Raw genomic sequence first — 22,935 nt, 5'->3', positions numbered from 1 at the left:
ACAGCTACTGTAAATATATAGTGAAGATCTGAACATGCAATGAAAAAAGAGAAGCATTCATTGTACAATTATTGTATTCAATAATGTGAATGTAGAAAGTGTGTGTGTGTGTGTGTGTGTGTGTGTGTGTGTGTGTGTGTGTGTGTGTGTGTGTGTGTGTGTGTGTGTGTGCCTGGATGGTATGCCTGTCATGAGTGTCCATAACTCAGCATGCTGAGACACTGTCCTCAATAACTTTGATGACTACTTTTGGTTTTGACTTCTTGTGGGATCTGGGCGGGTGAGCTGGATCAGAGAGAGAAAATGATAATGAAACAGACACGTCAACTTTCTCTCTCTCTCTCTCTCTCTCTTACACACACACACACACACACACACGCACACGCACACGCACACGCACACGCACACGCACACGCACACACAAGACTAAAATAGAAACACATGTGCAAGGTACATGTGCAACATATGCAAATCACTCTTGCATGAACTCACAGGTTGTCTGGACATTGACAATATGGTCCTTTCCAATCCTGTGAAAGAATATCAACACAAAATGTGAAAAAAAGGAAATCAGCAAAACAAATAGTAATACTAATACTAATAATAATAATAATAATCATTTAACAATGCAATTTGTCTAATTATTGTTTCTTATATCTGACCTTCTTTCTTCTCCTTCCAGTAGACTGCGGTAGGTGGCAATCTCAATATCCAGTGCCAGTTTGGTATTCATAAGCTCCTGGTAGTCACGCAATTGCTTGGCCATGTCTTGCTTTGTTTTCTGAAGAGCCTTCTCTAGGTTATGCATTCTGGCTTTGGCGTCCTTCACTGCCGCCTCCCCCTGATCCTCCGAATCCACAATCTGGGCCTCCAGGGAGGCCCGCTAACAGACAGAGTACACCACACCACACCATCAGAACTGGCATTATTTTAGTACACTAAGACAGAGTACGCCACACCGCACCATCAGAACTGGCATTATTTTAGTACACTAAGACAGAGTACGCCACACTGCACCATCAGTTTTGCCATTATTTTAGTACACTAAGACAGAGTACACCACACCACACCATCAGAACTGGCATTATTTTAGTACACTAAGACAGAGTACGCCACACCGCACCATCAGAACTGGCATTATTTGAGTATTCTTATGACGTTCTTGCCGTTAAAATATTGATATTGCTCTGAGGATAGTTTTAAATAAAACTGAAGCGCATTACTTTGGACACTTCTCCTTGTCTTATCTAATCTTGATTTTTAATTTCATTGTCCTTAAAACCCTACAGGAGAAGTTTTATGATTAATTAAATATAAACTTAATATAAACTAGTCCCATCATGACTGGTGAGGGCAGAAGGGAGAATAAGACCGCTCATAATTGCAGTCTATTCATACAAAGTGCAGACACTCTGTGCTGTGTCTTCTAAGTTTCTGTTGTAGTTTCTATTCCGAGGGGTTGCTATGGTGACAGACTCTCTCTCACCTGTGCTTTTGCATTGTTGATGTCATTCTCCAGGCGTATGATGTAGCGCTTGAGTTCAGAAATCTTCTGTTTGGTTGTCCTCAGCTCCTCGGAGGACTGGTCTGCCTGGGCCGAGATCTGATTAAACTATTCACACACAGGGACAGCAGCTCATAACAGTGTTGAGAGAGAGAGAGAGAGAGAGAGAGAGAGAGAGAGAGAAAGAGAGAGAGAGGGGAGAGCAAGAGTATGTTTCTGTTTCTTTTTCTGAATGTTGCCTTTCTCATTCATGTTTTAGATAATTATGACTGCTGCTCAAATGTGTTTATGTATTACAGTATGTGTCTTTTTAGTCATTCACTGCACAGAACTGGTCAGCTTATGCTGTGTGTAAATGTACTTTATAAATTAAATTGACTTTACTTACTTACTAATGTTTAAGAGATGGTGCATTGTTGTGCTATAGTGTGTGTGTGTGTGTGTGTGTGTGTGTGTTCTTACCTTGGTCTGGTGCCAGGCCTCAGCTTCCTTGCGGCTGCGTACGGAAATGGCCTCATACTGCTCCTTCACGTCAGACACGACCTGCTGCATGTCCAGTTCCCGTGAGTTGTCCATCTCAACGATCACTGAGATGTCCTGCAACTCTGCCTGCATTTCACTGATCTCCTGACCACAGGGGGCGCCAACAGAGAGAACATACAGTACGTACAGGGACTTGTTCAGTCTAACTTTTACCTGTCATTTGTCTTCCATAAAGCATGTTGAATTACATAAACTGAGAGTGATAAATAGACAGATAGGAAGAAAGAGACCGATTGAGAGAGAGAGAGAGAGAGAGAGAGAGAGAGAGAGAGAGGTTGAGATTGGGAAGGATAAACATCATCAAGCACCCTCTCAGCAGGTGCTATACATTTGGCAGACTGCAGTATGGAGCAGCATGACTTATGATAAATGGTATGAACTACTAAGAATATGAGAATCATTGACGTATACTGTAGTTTAAATGCTGTTACCTGCTCATACAATGTCTTGAACACTTTTACATCCTGGGCGAGGCTGGTGCACTTCCTCTCCAAATCAAATTGTTTCAGGTACCCGGCATCCACATCCTAAGACATATCAACACAAATCATGGGTGGCTAGACACAGAGAAGGCATTACATACTGTATGCTTACGACAGTGTGGCAAACTAGCCTGGCTATTCCCATGCTGCCTGGCGCGCAATTTGATTCACGCTGCTAAGACAGCCTGGAAACTACCGCCCTCATTTTTGCCTCAGATAGGGGACCAATCACAGAACAGGGGGAAAGCAAGACGATGATGAGCTATGCTTGCACAGACATTTTTGATAGACATCCGTGGTGCCCAATAAATGGATCTGGGCATCTGCCCAAATACGAGAAAATGAACATTTGGTTCCCAGACCACGTCTCATTGAGAAGTGGTGGTGCTAGTAGCCAGGCTAGTGGCAAACTGCTGTATGTGCTGAATTATACAGTAGGTCTATCCTGAGATGTTGAGAGTGTGCTGCTGCCGGTGTTGGTGTTGAGTGCATTATGCACCTACCCTCTTCAGCGTGACAAACACATTTTCTGCTTCATCTCTCCTGTTAATCTCCTCCTCATACCTGTAAACAGGTGAGGTGACTCAGGTGAGACGGTGCCATCAATGTCAAAACACATTTCACCAAACCAGAGCTGAACTTCAAAGATTGTTTGTCTCTATAGCCATGGGCAGACGAATGCATACATTCTATACATAGCTTGTCTATGTGTGGCCCATGCTGCATTGCTGAGCATGCTGTCACGTCAGGTAGGAATGCCTTCATGTCTCAGTTATGAGCTATGACTCACTTCTTCTTCCTGTCCCCCACCTCCTCGTGAACCTTGTCGAACTCTCTCTGAAGGTTCTGTTTGTCCACCGCGAGCTGCCGTACCTCGGCCTGCAGGGACTGGATGTAGGAGTCGAGCAGGGGCGCACACTTAGAGGGAGGACGAGTGCCTTTCTGAAGCACCTGCCATTTGGTCTCCAGGATTTTATTCTGCTGCTCCAGTTGTTGCACCTAGTGTGTGTGCGTGTGTGTGTGTGTGTGTGTGTGTGTGTGTGTGTGTGTGTGTGTGTGTGTGTGTGTGTGTGTGTGTGTGTGTGTGTGTGTGTGTGTTTGTGTGTGTATGTATGGGTGTGTGTGTGTGTGTGTGTGTGTGTGTGTGTGTGTGTAAGGGACAGCGAGGTGGATGAGGAGGAGTGTGTATTGACAGTGAGATGGAAAGAGCATAAAAGAGGAGTGAACAAGAGTGCAATAACAGTATTTGAAGACAACATATTATTTCTGTAACTTCCTTCATACTTGTTATTTCAATGTAATTAAACTGAATAGGTAGGTAGAAAAGGAAAATAAACTGCAGTGCCTAATCTAATGTCTGGTAAGCTGTACCACACACACTCACACACTCAGGCACAAACACCTATATACTTACCTTATCAATAATTGAAGCAAATCGATTGTTGAGTGTCTTGATCTGTTCTTTTTCCTGCATGCGCACAGCCTGAATAGTGGGGTCGATATCCAAGTTCAGGGGCGTCAGCAGGCTCTGGTTGACGGACACAGCCGTGATGGGCATGCCCACGTGGAAGCCCCGCGCCGGGTAAGCCGTCCCCAGCACGCCAGCTCCGAAACCGAGGCCAGAGCCAGACCCCACCGAGCGACTGCTGAAGCTCTGGGCGCTGCCACTGAAGCGTTTACGCCGCACACTCATGGCTGAGGCTAGAGACGAGCACGGAGAGAGAGAGAGACAGAGAGGCAAGTCTGTCTGTTTCCTCTGACAAGGAATTCTTATGGGGAAGCGCCTCTTATAAAATGTCTGGTGAGTGGTGGTGGGTGGGTGTGTATGGTTTATGAGTGCTGTCCCATGAAGTAACTCGATGACATATTTGTCATAGATGAACCAGTCGGAGCTGTTCTGTTAGACTGTGTAGGCCCCCCTCTCAACCTGGCCATCCCCACTGTTGTCCTCTAGGCACTTCCCTTTGAGAGTGTTTACCACACGGTGTTCTCGTCTGCATTCCACATTCCAATTAGTATGCAAAAGAAATGACGTTTAGTGACAGTCGCACCAGCTGTAGGGCCACTGCAGAGCTGGTTTTAAACTCTGTCATTACAGTCAATGAATCTGAGGTTGCTGAATGCCTTAGGCCTACTGCTAAAAGAACAGAACAGAGATGGCACAACAACAACTCCCCAGTGGCCCCCTTTAAAATATGACTGGAGAAAAAAGTCTTGAAGTTACATAAGAGTACTCGCTTAAGCACAAATCACTCAAGTCTGACTTGTAGCGCCACCTTGTGGTGAAATGTTTAAAAGCCACAGGGTCTAATCAGATGTCTAAATTGTTTGACATGGTGTAAGTGCTGTAGCCTACTTTACACTTTACACTAAGAGTACATGAATTATCATGAATTAATTCATCGTTTATATTACTTCATTCCTTAATATCAGGAATTGACTTGAGTTCATAGTCTGTCATTCCTGACCTCATACATGGACAGAACATCAACCTCCTCCATGTCATGGACAGTACAGTATTTCCGTATCATATTTACACAGTACTGACACACATAGGCTTTCAATGTAAACTACACATGGTAAATATGAAAAAAAATACTTTTGATATTGGTGTTAGTAGTTATAAACCTTTAGAATAGTAGAACTAGTAGTTATAAACAGTTATAATTATACATAAAACAAACAAGCCCATGCAGTGAGCCAGTCTCTGGGGCAAATACAGCAAATATAGACCTACATATGACCTGTCAATGTGCAATGGAACAGAGTTTTAAAAGATTGCAAATGCAGTTAATATGGGCAAAAAGGTGCTTATCATTATGGCCTTCTACCTGTTCTACTACCTGTTCATGTTCTCACCTGTTTCATCACGTTCTCTCTCTATCCTGATCTCTCCCTCTTTGTCCTGCCCACCAAAATGGCAAATAGTATAATAACAACTAACAACAAATAAATAAATGCTAACTCGTAAACATGGATTCATCTATTACTGTAAATATGTAATTGCTATACTACTCAATGGTATTACATTCTCACCTGCACCTGGCTGTTTTCTTTTCTTTTCTTTCTTTCTCAATGTTTAAGATGATATCCTATAGTTATAGTGATCATGAATCCCCTTCCCTCCAACAGCCAGTATGAAAAGCAGGCATAGTGTAAAAAAGAAGAAAAACACTAGCACTATGTTTAATCTCTTAGCATTATAATTGCCATGATGCTTTGTGCCACATTAGCTTGCTGAGAGACTTTCTAACTTTGCATAAGATCCTATACAGTGACATTTCATATCTTGCCTCTGGGCCACAATTACATGGTCATTAGTGTTGCACACTGCTGCCAAATGTTGATCCACGCTTGGTGCGCTTGGGCTGCATTTTTTGTTTTGTAAAACAGGAGGTGCCCATCCACCAATCAGAATCAAGAGATTCATGCAGGGAGGTTGTGCTTGATTTTATTGGCCCATTTGAGCCAGTTACCATTTTCTCCTTCTCCAGACAAAACAGGTTTGCGAAACACATAGGGCGCTTCTCATTCATTTTTTAATCTATCCTCCCTTCCTTCCTCGGTCCTTGTTCCCACTGATGTAGTTAAAGAATGATGGGGCGGCAACAATGGGATAGTCTATCAAGTGCTCTTTAACGATCACTGGGAACGAGCCGGAGGACCGAGGAAGGACGGAGGGGAGGATAGATAAAAAGATGGATGAGAAAAGCCATAGGGAGAATGAATCAGAATGAATCAGAGTCCCAGTTCAACTCACAGTAGATCAACTCAACTGAACAGGATAAATGAGAAGCATCCAAAACACAAAAGATCCAGAAACAGTATAACAGTGCAAAAGGAAATCCAAGGAGAGTCTTTAACTTGGGCTCTACAGCACAGAAGATACAGACTTAACTAAAGGCGTAAGAATGTCCAGGAGCAAAGGCAGAGAGAAGACAAGTGCACCAATCCAAGGGCTCTTTCTCAACATCTCTCCTCTGTTCTCGATCCTCAGACCTCCGGCTCGTTCCCACTGATCTATAAAGAACACTGGATAGACTATCCCATTGTTGCTGCCCCATCATCCTTTATAGATTAGTGGGAATGCGCCGGAGGATCGAGGACAGAGGAGAGACTTTGAGAAGAGTCTTTGGATTGGTGCACTTGGCTTCTCTCTGCCTTTGCTCCTGGACATTCTTACTCCTTTAGTTAAGTTTGTATCTTCTGTGGTGTAGAGCCCAAGTTAAAGACTCTCCTTGGGTTTCCTTTTACGCTGTTATACTGTTTCAGGATCTTTCCTCAAGTCTTTGGTTACAGCGATAAGGACAGACAGACAGCACAGGTCTCAGGTGTTTAAAAATGTTTGGGTGTGAATACCCAGAGGTGTGCATGATCAGTACTCTGGGGACAATGAACAAGAGTCTGGCTGCCGACTGAGGAGTGGGTGTGGCTGGTTGGGAATCAGAGCAGAGTGCAGGAGAGTGAGGAGTGGGTGTGGCTGAGGCAGAAGCTGGCATAGCTGTGACCATAATACCTCCATGGCTGTGACAGTTACCTTAGGCAACTTAAAGGAGCATTTCACCCATTTACATTAAGCTTTTTATTGGCAGAAACCCAGTCATATTTTCGAATGGTCGTGCATCATTCCCTCATTTTCCCCTGAGATGGGAGAAAAAAGCCGAAAATGTATTTTTGGGTCATGTGGATAAAATCCAGCAACTCCCAGAATTCCCTGCCTTTCACTGCCTTACCAGCACCCACCAGGAAGTAGACAGAAGGACTCATTAATGTAACATTTTGGCATTAATAACGATTCTAAAATTAAAACGATCATTGTTTTATGTTGTACTCAATCTTGTGGCCATATATCAATGTTGCTGGTCTTCAAAAGGAATTAGCGAAAAAATCGCGAAAAAAAACCAAAACGTTAATTAACATATTTCCATGTCAAATGTCCCGCAAATTGACAGCATATGCTAGAATACCCGACCTTTAACAAGTATTAGTATCGCTAAGTGCAATAACTTGTGAATAACATTAGGATAACTGACCTTGTGAGAGCTAGTCCATTCTAGTTTGAGCTAGCCGGAGCTAGCCCAGGCAAAGGCTAATCGACAGCCAATGATCCTAATCGACGTCCAGGCTTGCTGCAGGCCTTGATGGAGGCCTTGATGTTCTGTGCTGTATTACAGCTCGTACAGGTCATCTCGTGCATCAAATTCACATACCAGATCTTCAGAATTCCCATTTGCCATATCAGTTTCAATATCAGCATTCAATGAATTAGTATTTAATATTAAATCGTAGTTACTTATCAGCTTTCTCCACAGACCGCTTCCAAAAAAGATGGCGGCTATATATTTTAGTTTCTGCAAGTGAAGTCCCACCGCTAGCGCCCCCTCTTGGAAAAATGAGGAAAGTGTTTGTAGTTTCATCTACTCGACAAAGATATAGGACTTCCTGCTTTCAATGATGTAAAATGACGATTTTTACATCATTGAAAGCAGGAAGTCCAACATTGAAAACCGTATTTCTCCCGTCTCAAGGCAAACTGAGGGAATGTTGCACGGCCATTCAAAAACATGACTGGTTTTCTAAAGATACAAAGCTTAATGCTAATCGGTGAAGTGTCCCTTTAAGCCTACCTTAACCTTATCAGACTTTGACAGGATTTGGGAAAGATTCTTGAAAGATTGTAGTCTTTCAACTAATGTCAGTATCTAATGCCCCTCATTCAAGCTTTACTCAAAAGACTATTTTTCTGGTATCTTTCCCAAATCTTGTCAAAGTCTGTCAGCATAAGGTAGGCTTTAAAAGCATTAGATCTGTAATTTCTGTTTTATCGTCTCCTTATAATATGTCTGAAAGTTGAACAAAAAAATAAAAGTAGCCTAACTAACTTCAGAGGCTTGAATTGTCAGATGTGTCAAGCACTACAAGACTAACATTTTAAAATGCTAATATTCTGAGGGGAAAATTAGTATAGGCGACAAAATCATCTGCCTTCTAGTGGATATGATCTCCAGTACGTGAAGGCTACACACTTTGATTTTTGCTACTCTAGAGCTAACTTGCCATTAAGTTAGTTAGAAATGTTAGCCCCTCACATACTGGACGTCTATTAGGACATGGACCCCATATGACCATGACCTTTGACCTCATGACCTTGAGTATCTACAGTAATAGCTGATGTCATTCTCACTACAAGACAGTATATTACAGTTTTTCTCAATTGTTTACACACAATTTCTGGTACTTGAGACACAATTCCCATAATATGTAGCTCATGCACCAACCTCCTGAACCGATTCTGCTGAACTATAAGCACAATTTCTGCTTTACACTCAAATTGCAGTTCTATAACACACTGTTTTCAAAACACTACACACAATTCTGAATTTTCATGAAGAAAATCTCTTTTTTTTACAAAGAACACACTGCCATTCAAATTCTAAAGCTAACTGCCCTACCATGCACACTGACTCGTCAGATGGGCAAACTCCTGTCACACAGTCTTACAATTAGCAATCAGAGCTTTAGTATTACAGCAGTAGTACAGGCAGAGGCAGAGCCAGAGGAGTGAGAGTAAGAGGAGGAGGACGGGGAGGCCAAGAACCGTAATCTCTGATGAGATCCGAGCCACTAGAACATTGCAGTGCTGCGTATCAATACAGTACAGTACCGGACAGTAGTACAGTATTGCCTGTGGGCTGTTCTGTAGGACTGTAAAAATAAAGTATGTTTCAAGTATTTGGGGAAAGTAATCCTACTTTGTATTCCTACACAGTTTACAGTATTTTACTATTTGTTTGGCAACCGAAAGATTACCAACACAAGGGCTTCTGTCTCCTGAACAGGAAACTGAAATCATGAGCATTGTCCTAGAAAAAACGGCATAACATTACGGGAAATACAAAGAAAAATAATAGAAAACAATGAGATATTTCAAAATATTGATAGGGTAAGCATATCAACTTACTGTATCAGCTTATCTACTGTTTGTAGTACTGTTTGTAGTGTAACACTGAACAAAAAAAGGCCCAAGTCATTACAGTATAATGAATGGAGAAGAAGTGTGTTCAATTCATCGCAGTGTTTTACACTGAGCACATCAGTGTTCAACTGGTCCTTGTAAATGTCTTGATATATGATGGTTTGTGTATGTCTCTTGAGAACAAAAGAGCATTTTGAGGAGAAATTACATTGTTTTGAAGGTAAAGTGTCATTTTGCAGGAGAATTGTGGAGTTTTGCCCATTGTGTGTGTTGTTTTGGATTTGTGTGTAGAGTTCTGAGAATATGAGGCATGTTTTCAGAAAATGCGTGTTAACAATCGAGAAAAACTGTAAAACCAAAATGTGTTATTTTGGCCAGAGTGCTACTGTATGTTAATTGTTTTGAAAACATAATGTCAACCAGTATGCCAACCTGTCAAGTCTGGGGCGTGGTCTCACACTGGCACAGTCCAATTAGAACTTCAAAGTCAAACTGTAAGCAGGCAAAACGTTTAAGGCAAAACCGTTTCCTGGGCAACCATCAACTGGTGTGGTGCAGAAATAATTATGGCACAAGTAAACTTTTTTTTTTTCGGGGACCTACTACAAATACATTTCTGCCTCCTGTGATAGTTTTCCACTGTGACTTGTCAGTAGACAGGCTGTGTGGAAGCCAGTAAAATGTTCATTCTCAGTGCATTTTCTTTGCCAACACTGTGGTCACTGACAAGACAAACAAAACAAGCTGCAGGCAATTGAAAACATGCCACGGATATTTTCCAACCAGGTGTATGTGTTAACACAATGTTCAAACTGCTTCAGTCCTGCTACATTTTCACATCAGTCATCTCATTCATCTCAAGAAAGAAAATCTTTTTCAAGGAGGAGGAAATACTTTTCAGTGAAATGGTGTGTGTGTGTGTGTGTGTGTGTGTGTGTGTGTGTGTGTGTGTGTGCGTGTGTGTGTGTGTGTGTGTGTGTGTGTGTGTGTGTGTGTGTGTGTGTGTGTGTGTGTGTGTGGTGTGTGTGTGTGTGTGTGTGTGGGAGAGAGAGAGAAAGAGAGAGAGAGAGAGAGCGAAAGAGAGAGTATGAGAGCATGTTATGATTACCTGGAAAAGCCTGTTTGTAGAATGGGACATGTCTATCACTACTATCACGCCTTCATTTGTGTGTTTCCATCCCTCTCCCAACTTCACTAACACCTCACCGACTGCTCTCTCTGGCTCAGACGTCACCTCTGTTCCATCTTCACTCAGTAAGTCCATACATTTCAGTGCATGTAGTTTAACATTACAAATAGGTGAGATTTAGCACACTGAATCCTTTGTTCTCAGTTAATCAGTGTTCATTCCTAAAAACTGCTACTGGAAGTTTACTACTGACAGAAATTGCAACGTAAATGTAAAACCCAGTTTTGACAGTGCTGTTAGACTACCTTGTTGGTAGTTGTGTTAAGGAATAATTGGAATATAATTGCTTTTCAGAAGTCATGAAGATTGCTGCTTTCAATGTTCAGCGATTTGGAGTTAAAAAAGTGTCCGACCCAGAAGTCTTGTCTACACTTGTGAGGGTAATGGAATTCGGAGCTTTACATTTTGTGTCAGTGTGTGCATCATACATGGCTTATATGTTGACACTCCACAGAAGTTATCATACTATTGTAATTTCCCACATACATACATTGATTTAGCTAAATTTCTTCAGCTATTAGGTAATACACAGGGACAGTTAATATGGCATTAATATGTATTTGTTTCTTTTTACTTGCATAAAACACTATCCTACGGCTTATACACAATGCGGCTAATGCACAAGAAATTACTTGTTTCCGTCTAACTTCTTGTGCTGTCAGTACAAAAATAATCTACCCGTATTCAGTTAATGGCCCTTATTTTTTTCATTCAGATAGGTTCCAATATGTTTTGCGAGTTAGTCCAAAGTGGATCTTATGCAATAATGTCACCTAATGTTTTTTCTCAAGCTGAGGCATGCTTGCTCATGGGGAACATGACTTTTTAGTAGCTGTACTGTGTAATCACATAAAAAATGATGCTGATTGCTATGTTCCGTTGCATCACAAAGGAACCGGTTTGGGATACAGTATACATGTAGAGATACAAGCTTACAAGATACACAAGGCTGTTACATATCATACTGTAGTAAACGTGGAATGCTGGGCGTGGTAGTCTGTGTTTATGCTTCATGGCGTCACCTGAATACAAGGTCTGAGTACCAATTGTCCTCAGGACATGGACTGTATTATTATCTTTATCATCTATTATTTGTGTCTGTAAGGTTGCACCCACCCAAGGTAATATCACGCGACATAGTGTATGATTCTTCATCTGTGAAACTTCATGAGTTTCTGTCGTTTGCTACGCCTCAGATTGTGTCTCGGTATGACATCATCCTGATTTTGGAGGTGACGGATGTGACCGGGGATTCTGTGGAGATCTTTCTGAATGAGCTGAATAGGTAAGAGACATTTACGTCACACATCAATACTATTGCATAGCATGGTATATTATGAACTTCTACATAAAACTATATGTCTCCTGTCTATCTGTCTATCTCTGTTAGTTGACATTACGCAAATAGTTTCCATTACATTTCCATTGCACAATACATGTACATAATGCATAAAGTATTTACACTGGCTGTGTTGCATGACTGACAGGGTAAACACAGAGCACCACTACACTCTCAAGCTTAGTACCCGCCTGGGCAGGACACGATACAAGGAGCAGTTCCTCTTCCTCTATCGGTGAGTACTTCCCCCCAACAGGTCGTGATATCCCTCTCTATCATACATTCCATGCAGCTTAGCGTGACTTAAATACATACACCCCCTCCTGTCTTGGGTATAGGGATGACTTGGTGGATTTGGTGGGGTCATACCAGTACGAGGACACCCAGGAGGGAGACCACGATGCTTTTGCCCGGGAGCCTTATATACTGCGCTTTACATCGTTTCACACAGGTATGCCGTTTGACCCTCCGCATTACTAAAAAAGTGTGTTTGTGTGTGTTTGTGACAGTTAGTGCACCCTGTGTTTAAAACCGAATAAACCACGCCTCAGTATTGTGCAAGCCAACCCTGTTTAAATAGACATGTCTGCACATCCCACGCATCAATGTAACATGATACTGTCATTGGTCTGGAATGTCTTCTTGTCCACAGAGTTGTGAACATAAACACTAAACACTAATGTGGAATGAAGACTATTGATAACTGAGGAGGAACATTTTTGTCTCCTGATTTATGAAATTAGTGGCTCTGAAAGCAGTTATGGCAGTTATCTATTTTAATGTGTGTGTGTGTGTGTGTGTGTGTGTGTGTGTGTATTCAAATATTGTAGTCTTTCATTATCTTTGTATTTACCTGCCCTGTGTTTGTTTGTGATGTAATAGCTAGGTGTGTCTCACAGTCTCTCTGTTGTTTCTGAACATTCTGTTTGAATTAAATGTTTAATTTGCATACAGACATTTTCTCAAATAAAGTCTGTCACAGTGTGTGTGTGTGTGTGTGTGTGTGTGTGTGTGTGTGTGTGTGTGTGTGTGTGTGTGTGTGTGTGTGTGTGTGCAGATAGATAGATAGATAGTCCTTTATGCTTAATAACTTTATATTCTGTCTTTTGATTACAGTTTTGAAGGACTTGGTTCTAATTCCGGTCCACACTAAGCCAGACGATTCGCTCAAAGAGCTGGATGAACTCTACGAGGTGTTCTTGGCTGTCCGAAAGAAGTGGAACACAGACGTGAGTCTTCAGTCAACGTGTATCTTATTGCCACCTTTTAGACTCTTTAAACTAAAAAAATCCAAAAAACTAGAAAAACACTCAGAGAGTGCAGACCTCCTCCAAGCAAAAACATAACCACCTCCTGGATCCAGATACGGATCACTCCCAAAATTGAGTAGTTTCTTCCTTGGGTCATTTCAGACCTTCCCTGAAAATGTTCTCGAAATCCATCCATAGGTTTTTGAGTTATCTTGCGAACAGACAGACCTACAAACAAACAAACAAATAAACCCCAATGAAAACATAACCTCCTTGACGGAGGTAACAAATTTGTACCAAACGTTGCTGCAGCCAACAGCTAGAGCAGCTAGACAGCAGTGGGCATCTATAAAAGAGTGTAGCACTGTAGCTGCCTGCCTACTTTAGATGTCAGATGTAGCAACTACTAGAGTGAGGTAGCACTGATTGTTTCCGGGTTTTTTCCCCCCGTACTGACAGTACTTGGTGCGAAACAAGAGATCCATGTGAAAAATGTCCATAATTTTTTTTAAAATACCTTAATAGCCTTACATATAATGAGTCAAGGACCTTATGAGTCTCTTACCTATTTATTTCATCTTGTAGAATGTCATGATTTTAGGGGACTTCAATGCGGATGGAAGTTATGTGTCTGACAAAGACTTCCACAACATTCGCATCAGGAGTGATAAGAACTTCCATTGGCTGATTGGAGATGATGTGGACACCACTGCCAACACAGGAAATGCGCACACATATGACAGGTTTGTACCAACCTACCTGTGTGTGTGTGTGTGTGTGTGTGTGTGTGTGTGTGTGTGTGTGTGTGTGTGTGTGTGTGTGTGTGTGTGTGTGTGTGTGTGTGTGTGTGTGTGTGTGTGTGTGTGCGTGTGTGCGTGCGTGCGTGCGTGCGTGTGTGTGTGTGTGTGTGTGCCTCTCTCTCTCTCGCTCTCTCTCTCTCTCTGTTTCTGTGTGTGTGTGTGTGTGTGTGTGTGTGTGTGTGTGTGTGTATGTGTGAGACTGTAATATACTGTATACCCATGTGCATAATAAAGGTGTGTGTGCATATTGTACTGGCCAATAGGATTGTGGTGTATGGGCAGGACATGCTGGACTCTGTGGTGCCTGGCTCTGCTCGTCCATTCAACTTCCACACTGCATTCGACCTGACAGAGAGAATGGCAAGTATCAGTCACTAACACCAATTCACACATACATTACACACATAGTCACTTGACACATAGGCCTGCTGTGTCAGCCTTTGTTATTTTCGTTTGATTAATTTGCGATTCATTTGGCAACAGTTGTCATACAATCATCTTCCCCGTTTAAGAGTGCACGAGATGACCAGGTGGAGGTGAAACATGCCACTGTACATCACTGATTTTGATGAAACAGTTTGAAGGGGGGGGGGGCAGATTTTATTCAGATTGAAGGTTTATTCACTTCAATCGGAATGGGGTGTACATGAAGTAATCAGTGACATTGACCTTTCTTTGACCTTTGGCTTCCAAAATCTTACAAGTTTTGCTTTGATTTCAAGTCACTGTTTCTAGCCCTGAGATATGTTGGAGATATCACATTTACAAAAATTTAACCTAGGGGTATACTAGTTTACAGTATGTCACCCAATAATGCAATTTTGAGCTACCTCAAGGAATATATTGCACTAGGACATTAAATCTTGCTTTGAAATCACTGGCTGGATCACACTTCAGGAAGGTACAGCACAAAAAAATAGTGAATTTCCATTTTGATTTATTAAGTCCTCAGATGGCCCTTTCATGTGCTGAATGAATTTTGAAAATTTGTTGAGGTTTTTGAAAAAAAGAGGTTGCTCATTGGAGATATTCATGTCTGAATATTGCTATTTGGGTTTTCACCAAAAGGCTTGTGACATAGTGGACACATACAGCCCTGTAAATGACACCCGTCACATCTTACACCTTGCTTTAAACTAACCTTGGATGGACCTTTGATGGCATGGCTTGTGACTTTGCTGTGGTTAAATTTGACAACAGAAGGCCAACATTTTATGCAATTTTGGACCTTTTTTTTTTTTTATGTTTTTGGCCTAGAACAAGGAGGAGGTCCTAACCCCCTCTGCGTTGTTTCAAATGTATTACTAATTTGGCATTTTGAGTTTTTAGGTAGACCCTTTAAACTGGCCGAGTTTCATCAAAATCTGTGACGTATTGTAGGATGTTTGCACCCCGCCTGGTCCTCTCATGGACCCACTCCACACTCTTAATGTCTTCAACAAACATACAACATCCACAGGCGCTGAGAGTGAGCGATCATTACCCTGTTGAGGTGGTGTTGCGCTGTGATAAGAGCTGTCGTGGACACGACATTGGATGGAATGTCTTCCCCAGAAGCTTAGAGCCAGGCTTTGATGTTCTCCAGCCACGAGGAGCCCAAGGCCCAGTTGGTGCCCCGGAACTAATTCCTGAAAGCGAACTGCCACCCCTGGAGCCACAAGGCCCTATGTCCAGGAGCAACCAACCATCTCGTGGCGCAGCCTTTGGAGGCAACCAGTCACCATATCCAAGCATGAGGAGTGACCTGCAACCAGGCCCGCGTCCTTACAGTCCCGCTATACAGGGTGGCCATACGCTGTATGGTCCAAACACATGGAGCAACCAGCCAGACATTAGTACACCAAGACAAGGTGTCTCTGAAGTACTACCATTTCAAGGTAACAAGCAGTGTCATCTCAAATGCTTTTAGCCACTCTGCAGTGCTATAAAACATTGTTGTTAAATTCAGTAATGCTTTCCAGATTGTATGTTGAGCCAAAAAAGTATGTCATTTCCATGGCATGGGCCTGTTGTCAGGTTTTGTTCTGTTAACCTCTATCAACAATCCAAGTGTTACAGAAATCCAAGCATTACAAAAAGAAACATGTTAAAAATCTGCTGAATGAAGACATGTAATAGGATAGGTGTGGTGGATCAGTGGTAACGTCACTGACTGAGTATCGGTAGATTCGTTGGGAGTCTGTGTGGCTCTGGCTGAAAGGGTTTGTTAAATATGAAATATGTTGCATTTAGACAGGCCATCTGACAAAAACATTCAGCCTATTTTCCTGTCAAAGTTTTCTCTTTGGATTCCCTGTCAGAACTGGAAAGCAAGAAGTTACGCAAAATGACGCAACAGCACACCCCTCTAAAGTCGTCTGATGACAAGCGATCTCAAATAAATCAAAGGAACCCTTGTTTACATCAGTATGTAGCCTACAAATTGAATGCACCATAACACGATAAATTACCAAAAAAACAAGCTGTACCTGACTAGAACTGAGTATGTTGAAGTCAGTCTATAGAAATTCAATAATATCCCCAAAATTACATCATAAAAGTGCAAAACAATGAATGTCGCCTCTTGCTTGACTGTTGCTGACTTATTTTCCCAGACTTGTTGTGATCATATTGACATTCAGGTAGATGATCCACTGCAAAATTAGAAACTTGTAGGTTGCTCATACACAATTCACACTCTTTCTCATACCAACCTCAAGTTTCATGAGAACTTTAATGATCAGTTTCTTGATTACTTCAATGATCCAATTGGATCACATGGAACCGGTTATGTGGTTGCCCTGCAACATTGCTCAAACTGGGCACGCATTGATGATTTCAGAGACTTGTTTCCACTTTGTACCGCTTGACAAGTTCAGTTGTGAGTAAATCTCTGATACAGTATTTAGGTATAACAGGCAGGTCAGCATACAGTAGTTGATCTGTTAACTGTTTGCAGGTTTCCACTTAGTCAACAGTCAGTGTGTACTGATGAAGAAATACATTAAATACACAGATATTGAAGGTTGCAAACTGCAACTGAGTGTTTTTAGTACAAAATACAAAAATAGTATTTTATTTTGATACATGGTGTGGCTAATGTATTCCGTAGTTCATTTTAATACACTTAAAATGAGGGTATTTGCTATTTTTTTCCCATCCCTGCCAACAGATAGAGTAGCCAGGCAGCTACAGTGCTACATTCTGGGCATCTTAAATCAGCAGCCTGGCTACTCCAGCTGTTGGCTACAGCAACTCGAGCTGGGTAGCACCAGGTTTTTTCAGAGTTTTTTTCTCGTACCGACAGTACTCAGTGACTTCAAGAAACAGAGATCTATGTGAAACTTTGCCAGAGTTTTCCTTTAAGACATCCACCACTACTCAACTCCAACTCATCTACACCCAAGCTGGGTTTGAGGCTGCACACTGTGCAGATGCACAACTAAAAAAAAAAACTTGACCTTGTCCTTGACCTTGACCTTGACCTGGGCGAGAATGCTTGGGCAGCTTTAACCCATCCTTGCCCAGCCCTGTCTAGAGCCAGCTCTGATTTTGGGGATAGTATTATAGTTATTGGAAAAAAATCTAAATGCAAAGGTTTTAATCAGTCTGAGTTAATGTACCCAATTTGTTTTGAACTGCATTTAACTTGTAAGAGGTTTATGTCTGAAGGATATGTGATCATTTCTGATACAAAAATCTGACAACATTGTAATTATTTTTACTGATTTGAAATTGTTGATTTTCTTTTGTAAAATTGCACTGTTTATTAATGATAATGTCGATATAGCAGAGCCAAAAGTGTGTAAAAAAATCTAGACGCCCCATGTTTTAGTCTGTTCCATAGAGGTTTTGACAAGGAATCCAAAGAGTAAACTTTGACAGGGAAATAGGCCTAATGTCTCTGACAGATGATCTGTCTAAATGAAACATACTGTATCAGGGGAGATTCAATCACATTCAAGAGACTGTCATTGTCAACAGTTTATGCAAAGCTATATTTTTGGCAGATACTGTAACCTGTCTAATTGTGTTATAAACTTGTGTGTTTCGGTGTTCATCTGCAGGCGCTCCTGTGGTGATCTTCCCCCCGGTAGTGGAGCACCTGATGGTGGAGGTACTGGGGCTGCAGAGGGACAATCTGCACCTGGAGCGAGAGAAGCTCGGCCTGGAGATCCAGGTGCTGAGACGCAACCTGGCCAGAGCTGACAGAGAGTGACACCCAGCTGTGGGGCTCTTGAGAACGCAGCTATTGTTAGATTAGCATGTAAAAGACAGACACAAAGAATCCTGTGAGAAGCTGGGTGTGAATACTCTACTGTGAGGATGTTGATGTGTGTGTGTATGTGTCCGTGTGTATGTGTCCATGTGTGTTCAATATCAATAGTTTACCGTTTCAATGTTAATGCTTTGTATTTCTTTCAAGGTCAAGTTCTGGAAAATCATAAAAGCTCATTATACACAGTGGACATGTGATTTCCATGTTAAGCATAAAATTACTTAATCTAATTTAAATAAGCAATGGCAACAGACCACCAACTGATTAACTGGAAAATAATCATAATTTATTAATTTCGCAGACACTGCTGTTTAAAATGACGTACATGTCAACTATATTACAAAGGGAGGAATTTGGGATTAAGTGCCTTGCTAAAAGGCACAACAATGGAAGTCAGGAATTAATCCTAACTTTCAGTGTATTCACATGCTAGCCCAGCTCCTTAACCAAAACACTATCATCCACAGCTTTGTAAGGCAACTTTGTCTTATTTACTGCTAAGCTAAGCTTAAATTAAAGATGTTAAATGTGTTTGTATAGCTAATTTATATTGAATAGTGGACTTGTAGGCCTATGCTTTTTATATAGGCTAGTTTTTGCATTTTGTATAATATTTTCTAAGAATAGTTGCATATTGTAAATTTAGCTCTACTGGAACGAGAGTTTGAGCTGTAAAGGTAAAACATAACATTTGTTAAAAATTTGTTTAATTTTCTACAGCACTTCGGTCAGTGAAAGCTGTGTTTAGATGTGCTTTAGATTTACTTACTTAGGCTACTGAAGCTTATTGAGTTATTGTCCATAATTTTCTTTCAAACTGTAAACTAGAGTGATACAAACCTATTTTTGTGAATAAACAGCAAAAAATGCAACAGTTAAAGCTTTTTTCTGAAATACATTTCTACAAATATCAAGCTTTAATTAAGTTTATGTATGATTCATGTTCAGGAAAGTATTGGGACTAGAAAAAAGGCCCTGGACTTTCTTCCAAATAGGGGTACTACCATACTGTACATGTGCACCCACCCTTGCTGTCTCAAATACTTCAAGGTATCACATTTAAAATTCACATTCATTCATTCACATTCACATTTTACAATGATAAATAGATTGCATGCTGCTGGACAAGTTGGACCCCATGACAAAAAATATTTTTTTGGTGTCCGAAATGGCGTTGGGCTCCCCCATGAAGAAAGAATGGGAAAATAACTCCTTAAGTGATGACTTAATTCTGTGAACTAATTGATCAATTGACTTACAATAGATTGCATGCATTGATTAGGCCTATAGCATATTAGGCTACAATACAGTTTTGTTTAATATACATTATTTATTTACTTATTTTTGCCTGTCGGCCCTGTCCCAAGTTCGTTTATGAACACATCTTACTGACTCTAGCTGACATTTTTTCTCCAAAAATGATATGACCAGAGTGTAGACCAGCCAATGACATTATCCACTCCTGACCTAGGCTAGCGTAACGTTTCTGTTGAGAAGCCTTAAACTGAACAACAATTTGTATGCCTTCATTTCTCTGCAGCAGCCTAATCGAGAAGCCGTATGACCGAATAAGCGACGTGCGCACGTTTATGAACCCCCACAACACTGGGAGGCGCTACATTCAATATAAAAAGTCTGCAATTAACGAGGAAGAATTGATGTGACGTCTAGCGATATCTCCGTCCCCTTGTTGTTTACTTTCAGAGGACTACTCTTGACCCAACTTTTGACAGGTCCTCTCTAAAACAGTCTCGAGAGAGAGGTCGATCGTCTGTGTTTTGTGAGCAGTTCGCCCTTTTTGCCCCTTAATACATCCCTGTCTAACGGGCAGGCCGTTTCGATGCATTTCAGAGCCTTAAATCCTCAAAGGAGATGGACGCTGCCGATTTGTTTACAAGCTGCAGGAAGGGCGACATTTCTAGAGTGAGGTACGAACATTATGTTTACTGGAAAATGTATGACGGCGTCCTGACTTTTTCATGTTGTGCATTTCACTGTAATATTGTAATGGCACGCGAGACCGCAATCTAAAAAGTGATATAACCTCAATCATGGTGTATCGCTGCGAAGTCACGCAATCAGCAGCTCAACCTCATAACAGCTAAGACTGTTAACGTCTGATAAGCACGAAAGTTCAAAAGGGCTTGGTTTTGCAACCACGAATTTCTTCAATTTATTTAGGTATTAAGTGGACAGACAGACTAACAGACTAAACACTAGTTGTTGACCCTAACTCGACTTCCACAGCTGACCACACCCACCTTTTGTTGTTTATTTGTGTCTATGTATGTGTAGCCTATAGCCTATTACACACAATAGTTGTTTAGTTTTCTAGAGTTGTGTGGCAAACTCCATTGCTAGTACAGTTGGCCCAGTTATGCATAGAGGCCTAGAACATCTGAATGTGACAGATAAACAACACTTCTCAAGTTTCACAGAAGCATGCAGTTAGCTTTGCCTGGGGTTGATTTCTGTCCATGTCTAGGAAATGGTGTGGAACTTTAGGGAAGTAAACATCATGCATGTTAATGTAGGTCAGAATGGTTGCAAATGCCTAAAGCAATACATACATTTGTTTTGCATTCTCAGATACCTGGTTGATCAGAGAGATGTGGAACTGAATGTCAGAGACAAATGGGACAGCACACCTCTGTAAGTTTTGCCCTAGTTATATGTCTGCTTTTACACACATTTCCTTCCATACCTGCATTTATAGGCTGCTAATTAGTTGATTTCCATGAGTTCACACTGTCTCATACAGTACCATGGCAATCTATCAAATATGCACTTTAGCGTGCTCTTCCTCAACCCAAAGTATGCATCAAAAGTGCTGTTAATGAGATGTTGTGTGTAGCGATAGCCAGTATGAGAATTTAACAGGACAATTATAGTGACCAAAATGATCACGGTTATCGGTGACGGTGTTTTTAAAATATTTTGAAACATGTATATCATGATAATTGGTCAGTCCTGCATGCACGATAGCATGTATGTTGACATACATAAAAGTGGTATGGTTCCTTTAATAACAAAATACTTCCTTTTTTACTGCAGAGAGAGAGAATAAAATGCATATTATGCAAAACTAATAGAAGTTAGATGGGGTGGCTCACTAAATAGAGCTGTAACTCCTTTGCATCTTGGATATCCAGGGTGATTTAAACACTCTAATTAGACGTTTACAAAAAGATAGTGCCACACTGAAAGCTAATATTTTGTCACTAGCAATCTACACCTGTCCGCTGTCAAATACAGTTAAATTTTCAGCTCTGAACCAAACCAACCGTTGACAATTTCAATATTAGTTAGTTAGTAGTAGCCTAGTAGATGCCACGATTGTTTATCGCAACAATCTTCGAAAATGCAGTAGGCAGCAGTATGATAATAATAATAATATTGCATTATAATAATATAATATAAACAATACGTATCTGCAGTATGCATCAGATGAGTGGTAGAAAAGTTGAAACGCTCAAAAGTGCTATGCCACTTATCCTACTTTTGGTGGATTTAACAGAGAACCTGCGATCAGAGCTGCAGATCCACAGGTCAAGCTAGGTTTATTTCTGTTTGCGGTCATCATGAAATATGCGTAGCTGTGGCATCTGATTTCAAACACATAACAAACCCACGTTGCATGCTGGGACTCACATGATGCTGCAAATAATTCCACTCGTGTTTTTCACACCGTGGTAATTAAGATAATGAAAATCAAAATGGTTATTGTTATCGTCTGGAATTTTATCTGGTTTACCATTACACCGTTACATCCCTAGTCCTGTGTGTGTTTGCGTGTGTATGTCTGTGTCACTGACACTGTGGGTGTGTGTGTGTTGGTTCTCCTGCAGGTATTATGCTTGTCTGTGTGGACACGAGGAGCTGGTGCAGTATCTGTTGGCCAATGGTAAGTCTTTTCTCTCGTGATCTCCTCCCACTCTGTTCCCTTTCTTCCTGTTTGTCATCGCCACGCCCCCTCTACCCTCTCCGTAACGCCCGCCTCTCATGCCTCTGTCCCTCTGCATGTGAAGGGGCGAAGTGTGAGGCCAACACGTTTGACGGAGAGCGATGTCTGTATGGAGCCCTGAGTGACCCCATACGACGCCTGCTGAAGGAGTACAAGCGCATCACGGCAAAGGGCATGCAGAGGGACTACTATGACCACTTCCTGCACACGTGAGGCTACTTCCACGCTAACTCATACACTTTCATTCCCTTTCTCTTTCTCTCTCTTACTTTCTTTCTTTCTCTCTCTCATTCTCTCTCACTCCCTCTCTCTCTCTCTCTCTCTCTCTCTCTCACACGCATACACTCACACACACACACACACACACACACACACACACACAAACACAGACACACACACACACACACACACACACACAATACACAAGCCCCAAGACTTGTCCACACACCAGGGGTGGAAATTAAAATGTGAAAATGTGAAAATCTATCAGCCAATAGCAGATTTCTGGTCAAATTAACCAGCCACTCAATGTTAGAATATGACTTAATGTCTGAAATCTACCAGCCACTCTCACATTTTACTAGCATTTGGCTGGTGGCTGGTGCTAATTTCCATCCCTGCCACACACCC

General features: G+C 41.4%; 3 protein-coding genes across 4 annotated transcripts in view; 2 read left to right on the top strand and 1 right to left on the bottom strand.

Moving 5' to 3' along the window:
• Nucleotides 1-472: 472 nt before the first annotated feature.
• Nucleotides 473-4,222, bottom strand: si:dkey-222n6.2 (keratin, type II cytoskeletal cochleal). Its single transcript, XM_062533344.1, has 8 exons — nt 3,944-4,222; nt 3,320-3,528; nt 3,033-3,093; nt 2,479-2,574; nt 1,967-2,131; nt 1,487-1,612; nt 663-883; nt 473-530 (listed from the first exon to the last, which is right to left on the bottom strand). Exons 1-8 carry the CDS (start codon nt 4,220-4,222, stop codon nt 473-475), a joined length of 1,215 nt encoding a protein of 404 aa, XP_062389328.1.
• Nucleotides 1,643-19,213, top strand: LOC134076411 (deoxyribonuclease-1-like). 2 transcript variants are annotated; one of them, XM_062531462.1, is made up of 12 exons: nt 1,643-2,166; nt 4,012-4,330; nt 10,733-10,759; nt 10,989-11,074; nt 11,891-11,979; nt 12,182-12,268; nt 12,372-12,484; nt 13,150-13,262; nt 13,869-14,026; nt 14,347-14,443; nt 15,543-15,960; nt 18,130-19,213. In XM_062531462.1, the coding sequence occupies exons 2-12, from the start codon at nt 4,324-4,326 to the stop codon at nt 18,279-18,281; spliced, it is 1,347 nt and encodes a 448-aa protein (XP_062387446.1). In that variant the 5' UTR covers nt 1,643-2,166; nt 4,012-4,323; the 3' UTR covers nt 18,282-19,213. The 2 variants fall into 2 exon arrangements, with proteins under 2 accessions (XP_062387446.1, XP_062387447.1); XM_062531463.1 differs by lacking the exons at nt 1,643-2,166; nt 4,012-4,330 and having other exon boundaries at nt 10,698-10,759; nt 10,992-11,074.
• A 781-nt stretch (nt 19,214-19,994) lies between these two features.
• abtb1 (ankyrin repeat and BTB (POZ) domain containing 1) overlaps nt 19,995-22,935 on the top strand; it is a 9,132-nt gene continuing 6,191 nt past the window's right edge. The window contains exons 1-4 of the mRNA XM_062531461.1: nt 19,995-20,269; nt 20,931-20,993; nt 22,190-22,245; nt 22,370-22,514. Of these exons, the coding sequence (XP_062387445.1) occupies nt 20,214-20,269; nt 20,931-20,993; nt 22,190-22,245; nt 22,370-22,514 (320 nt within the window). The 5' untranslated portion in view covers nt 19,995-20,213. The remainder of the gene's footprint in view (nt 20,270-20,930; nt 20,994-22,189; nt 22,246-22,369; nt 22,515-22,935) is intronic.

The sequence above is a fragment of the Sardina pilchardus genome, chromosome 3 (assembly GCF_963854185.1).
Source record: "Sardina pilchardus chromosome 3, fSarPil1.1, whole genome shotgun sequence".
NCBI lineage: Eukaryota > Metazoa > Chordata > Actinopteri > Clupeiformes > Clupeidae > Sardina > Sardina pilchardus.
This window is presented reverse-complemented; position numbering and strand designations above follow the sequence as displayed.

What these genes read in the sequence shown, in the direction of transcription:
- si:dkey-222n6.2 (XM_062533344.1), bottom strand. Translation starts at nt 4,222, where the DNA reads ATGAGTGTGCGGCGTAAACGCTTCAGTGGCAGCGCCCAGAGCTTCAGC. An exon ending in GTGGGGGACAGGAAGAAGAA is followed by an intron (nt 3,094 to 3,319) that starts GTGAGTCATAGC and finishes ACCTGTTTACAG; the next exon opens with GTATGAGGAGGAGATTAACA. An exon ending in TCAAGACATTGTATGAGCAG is followed by an intron (nt 2,132 to 2,478) that starts GTAACAGCATTT and finishes CCCTGTGGTCAG; the next exon opens with GAGATCAGTGAAATGCAGGC.
- LOC134076411 (XM_062531462.1), top strand. An exon ending in TCGACCTGACAGAGAGAATG is followed by an intron (nt 14,444 to 15,542) that starts GCAAGTATCAGT and finishes CAACATCCACAG; the next exon opens with GCGCTGAGAGTGAGCGATCA. An exon ending in TGAAGTACTACCATTTCAAG is followed by an intron (nt 15,961 to 18,129) that starts GTAACAAGCAGT and finishes GTTCATCTGCAG; the next exon opens with GCGCTCCTGTGGTGATCTTC.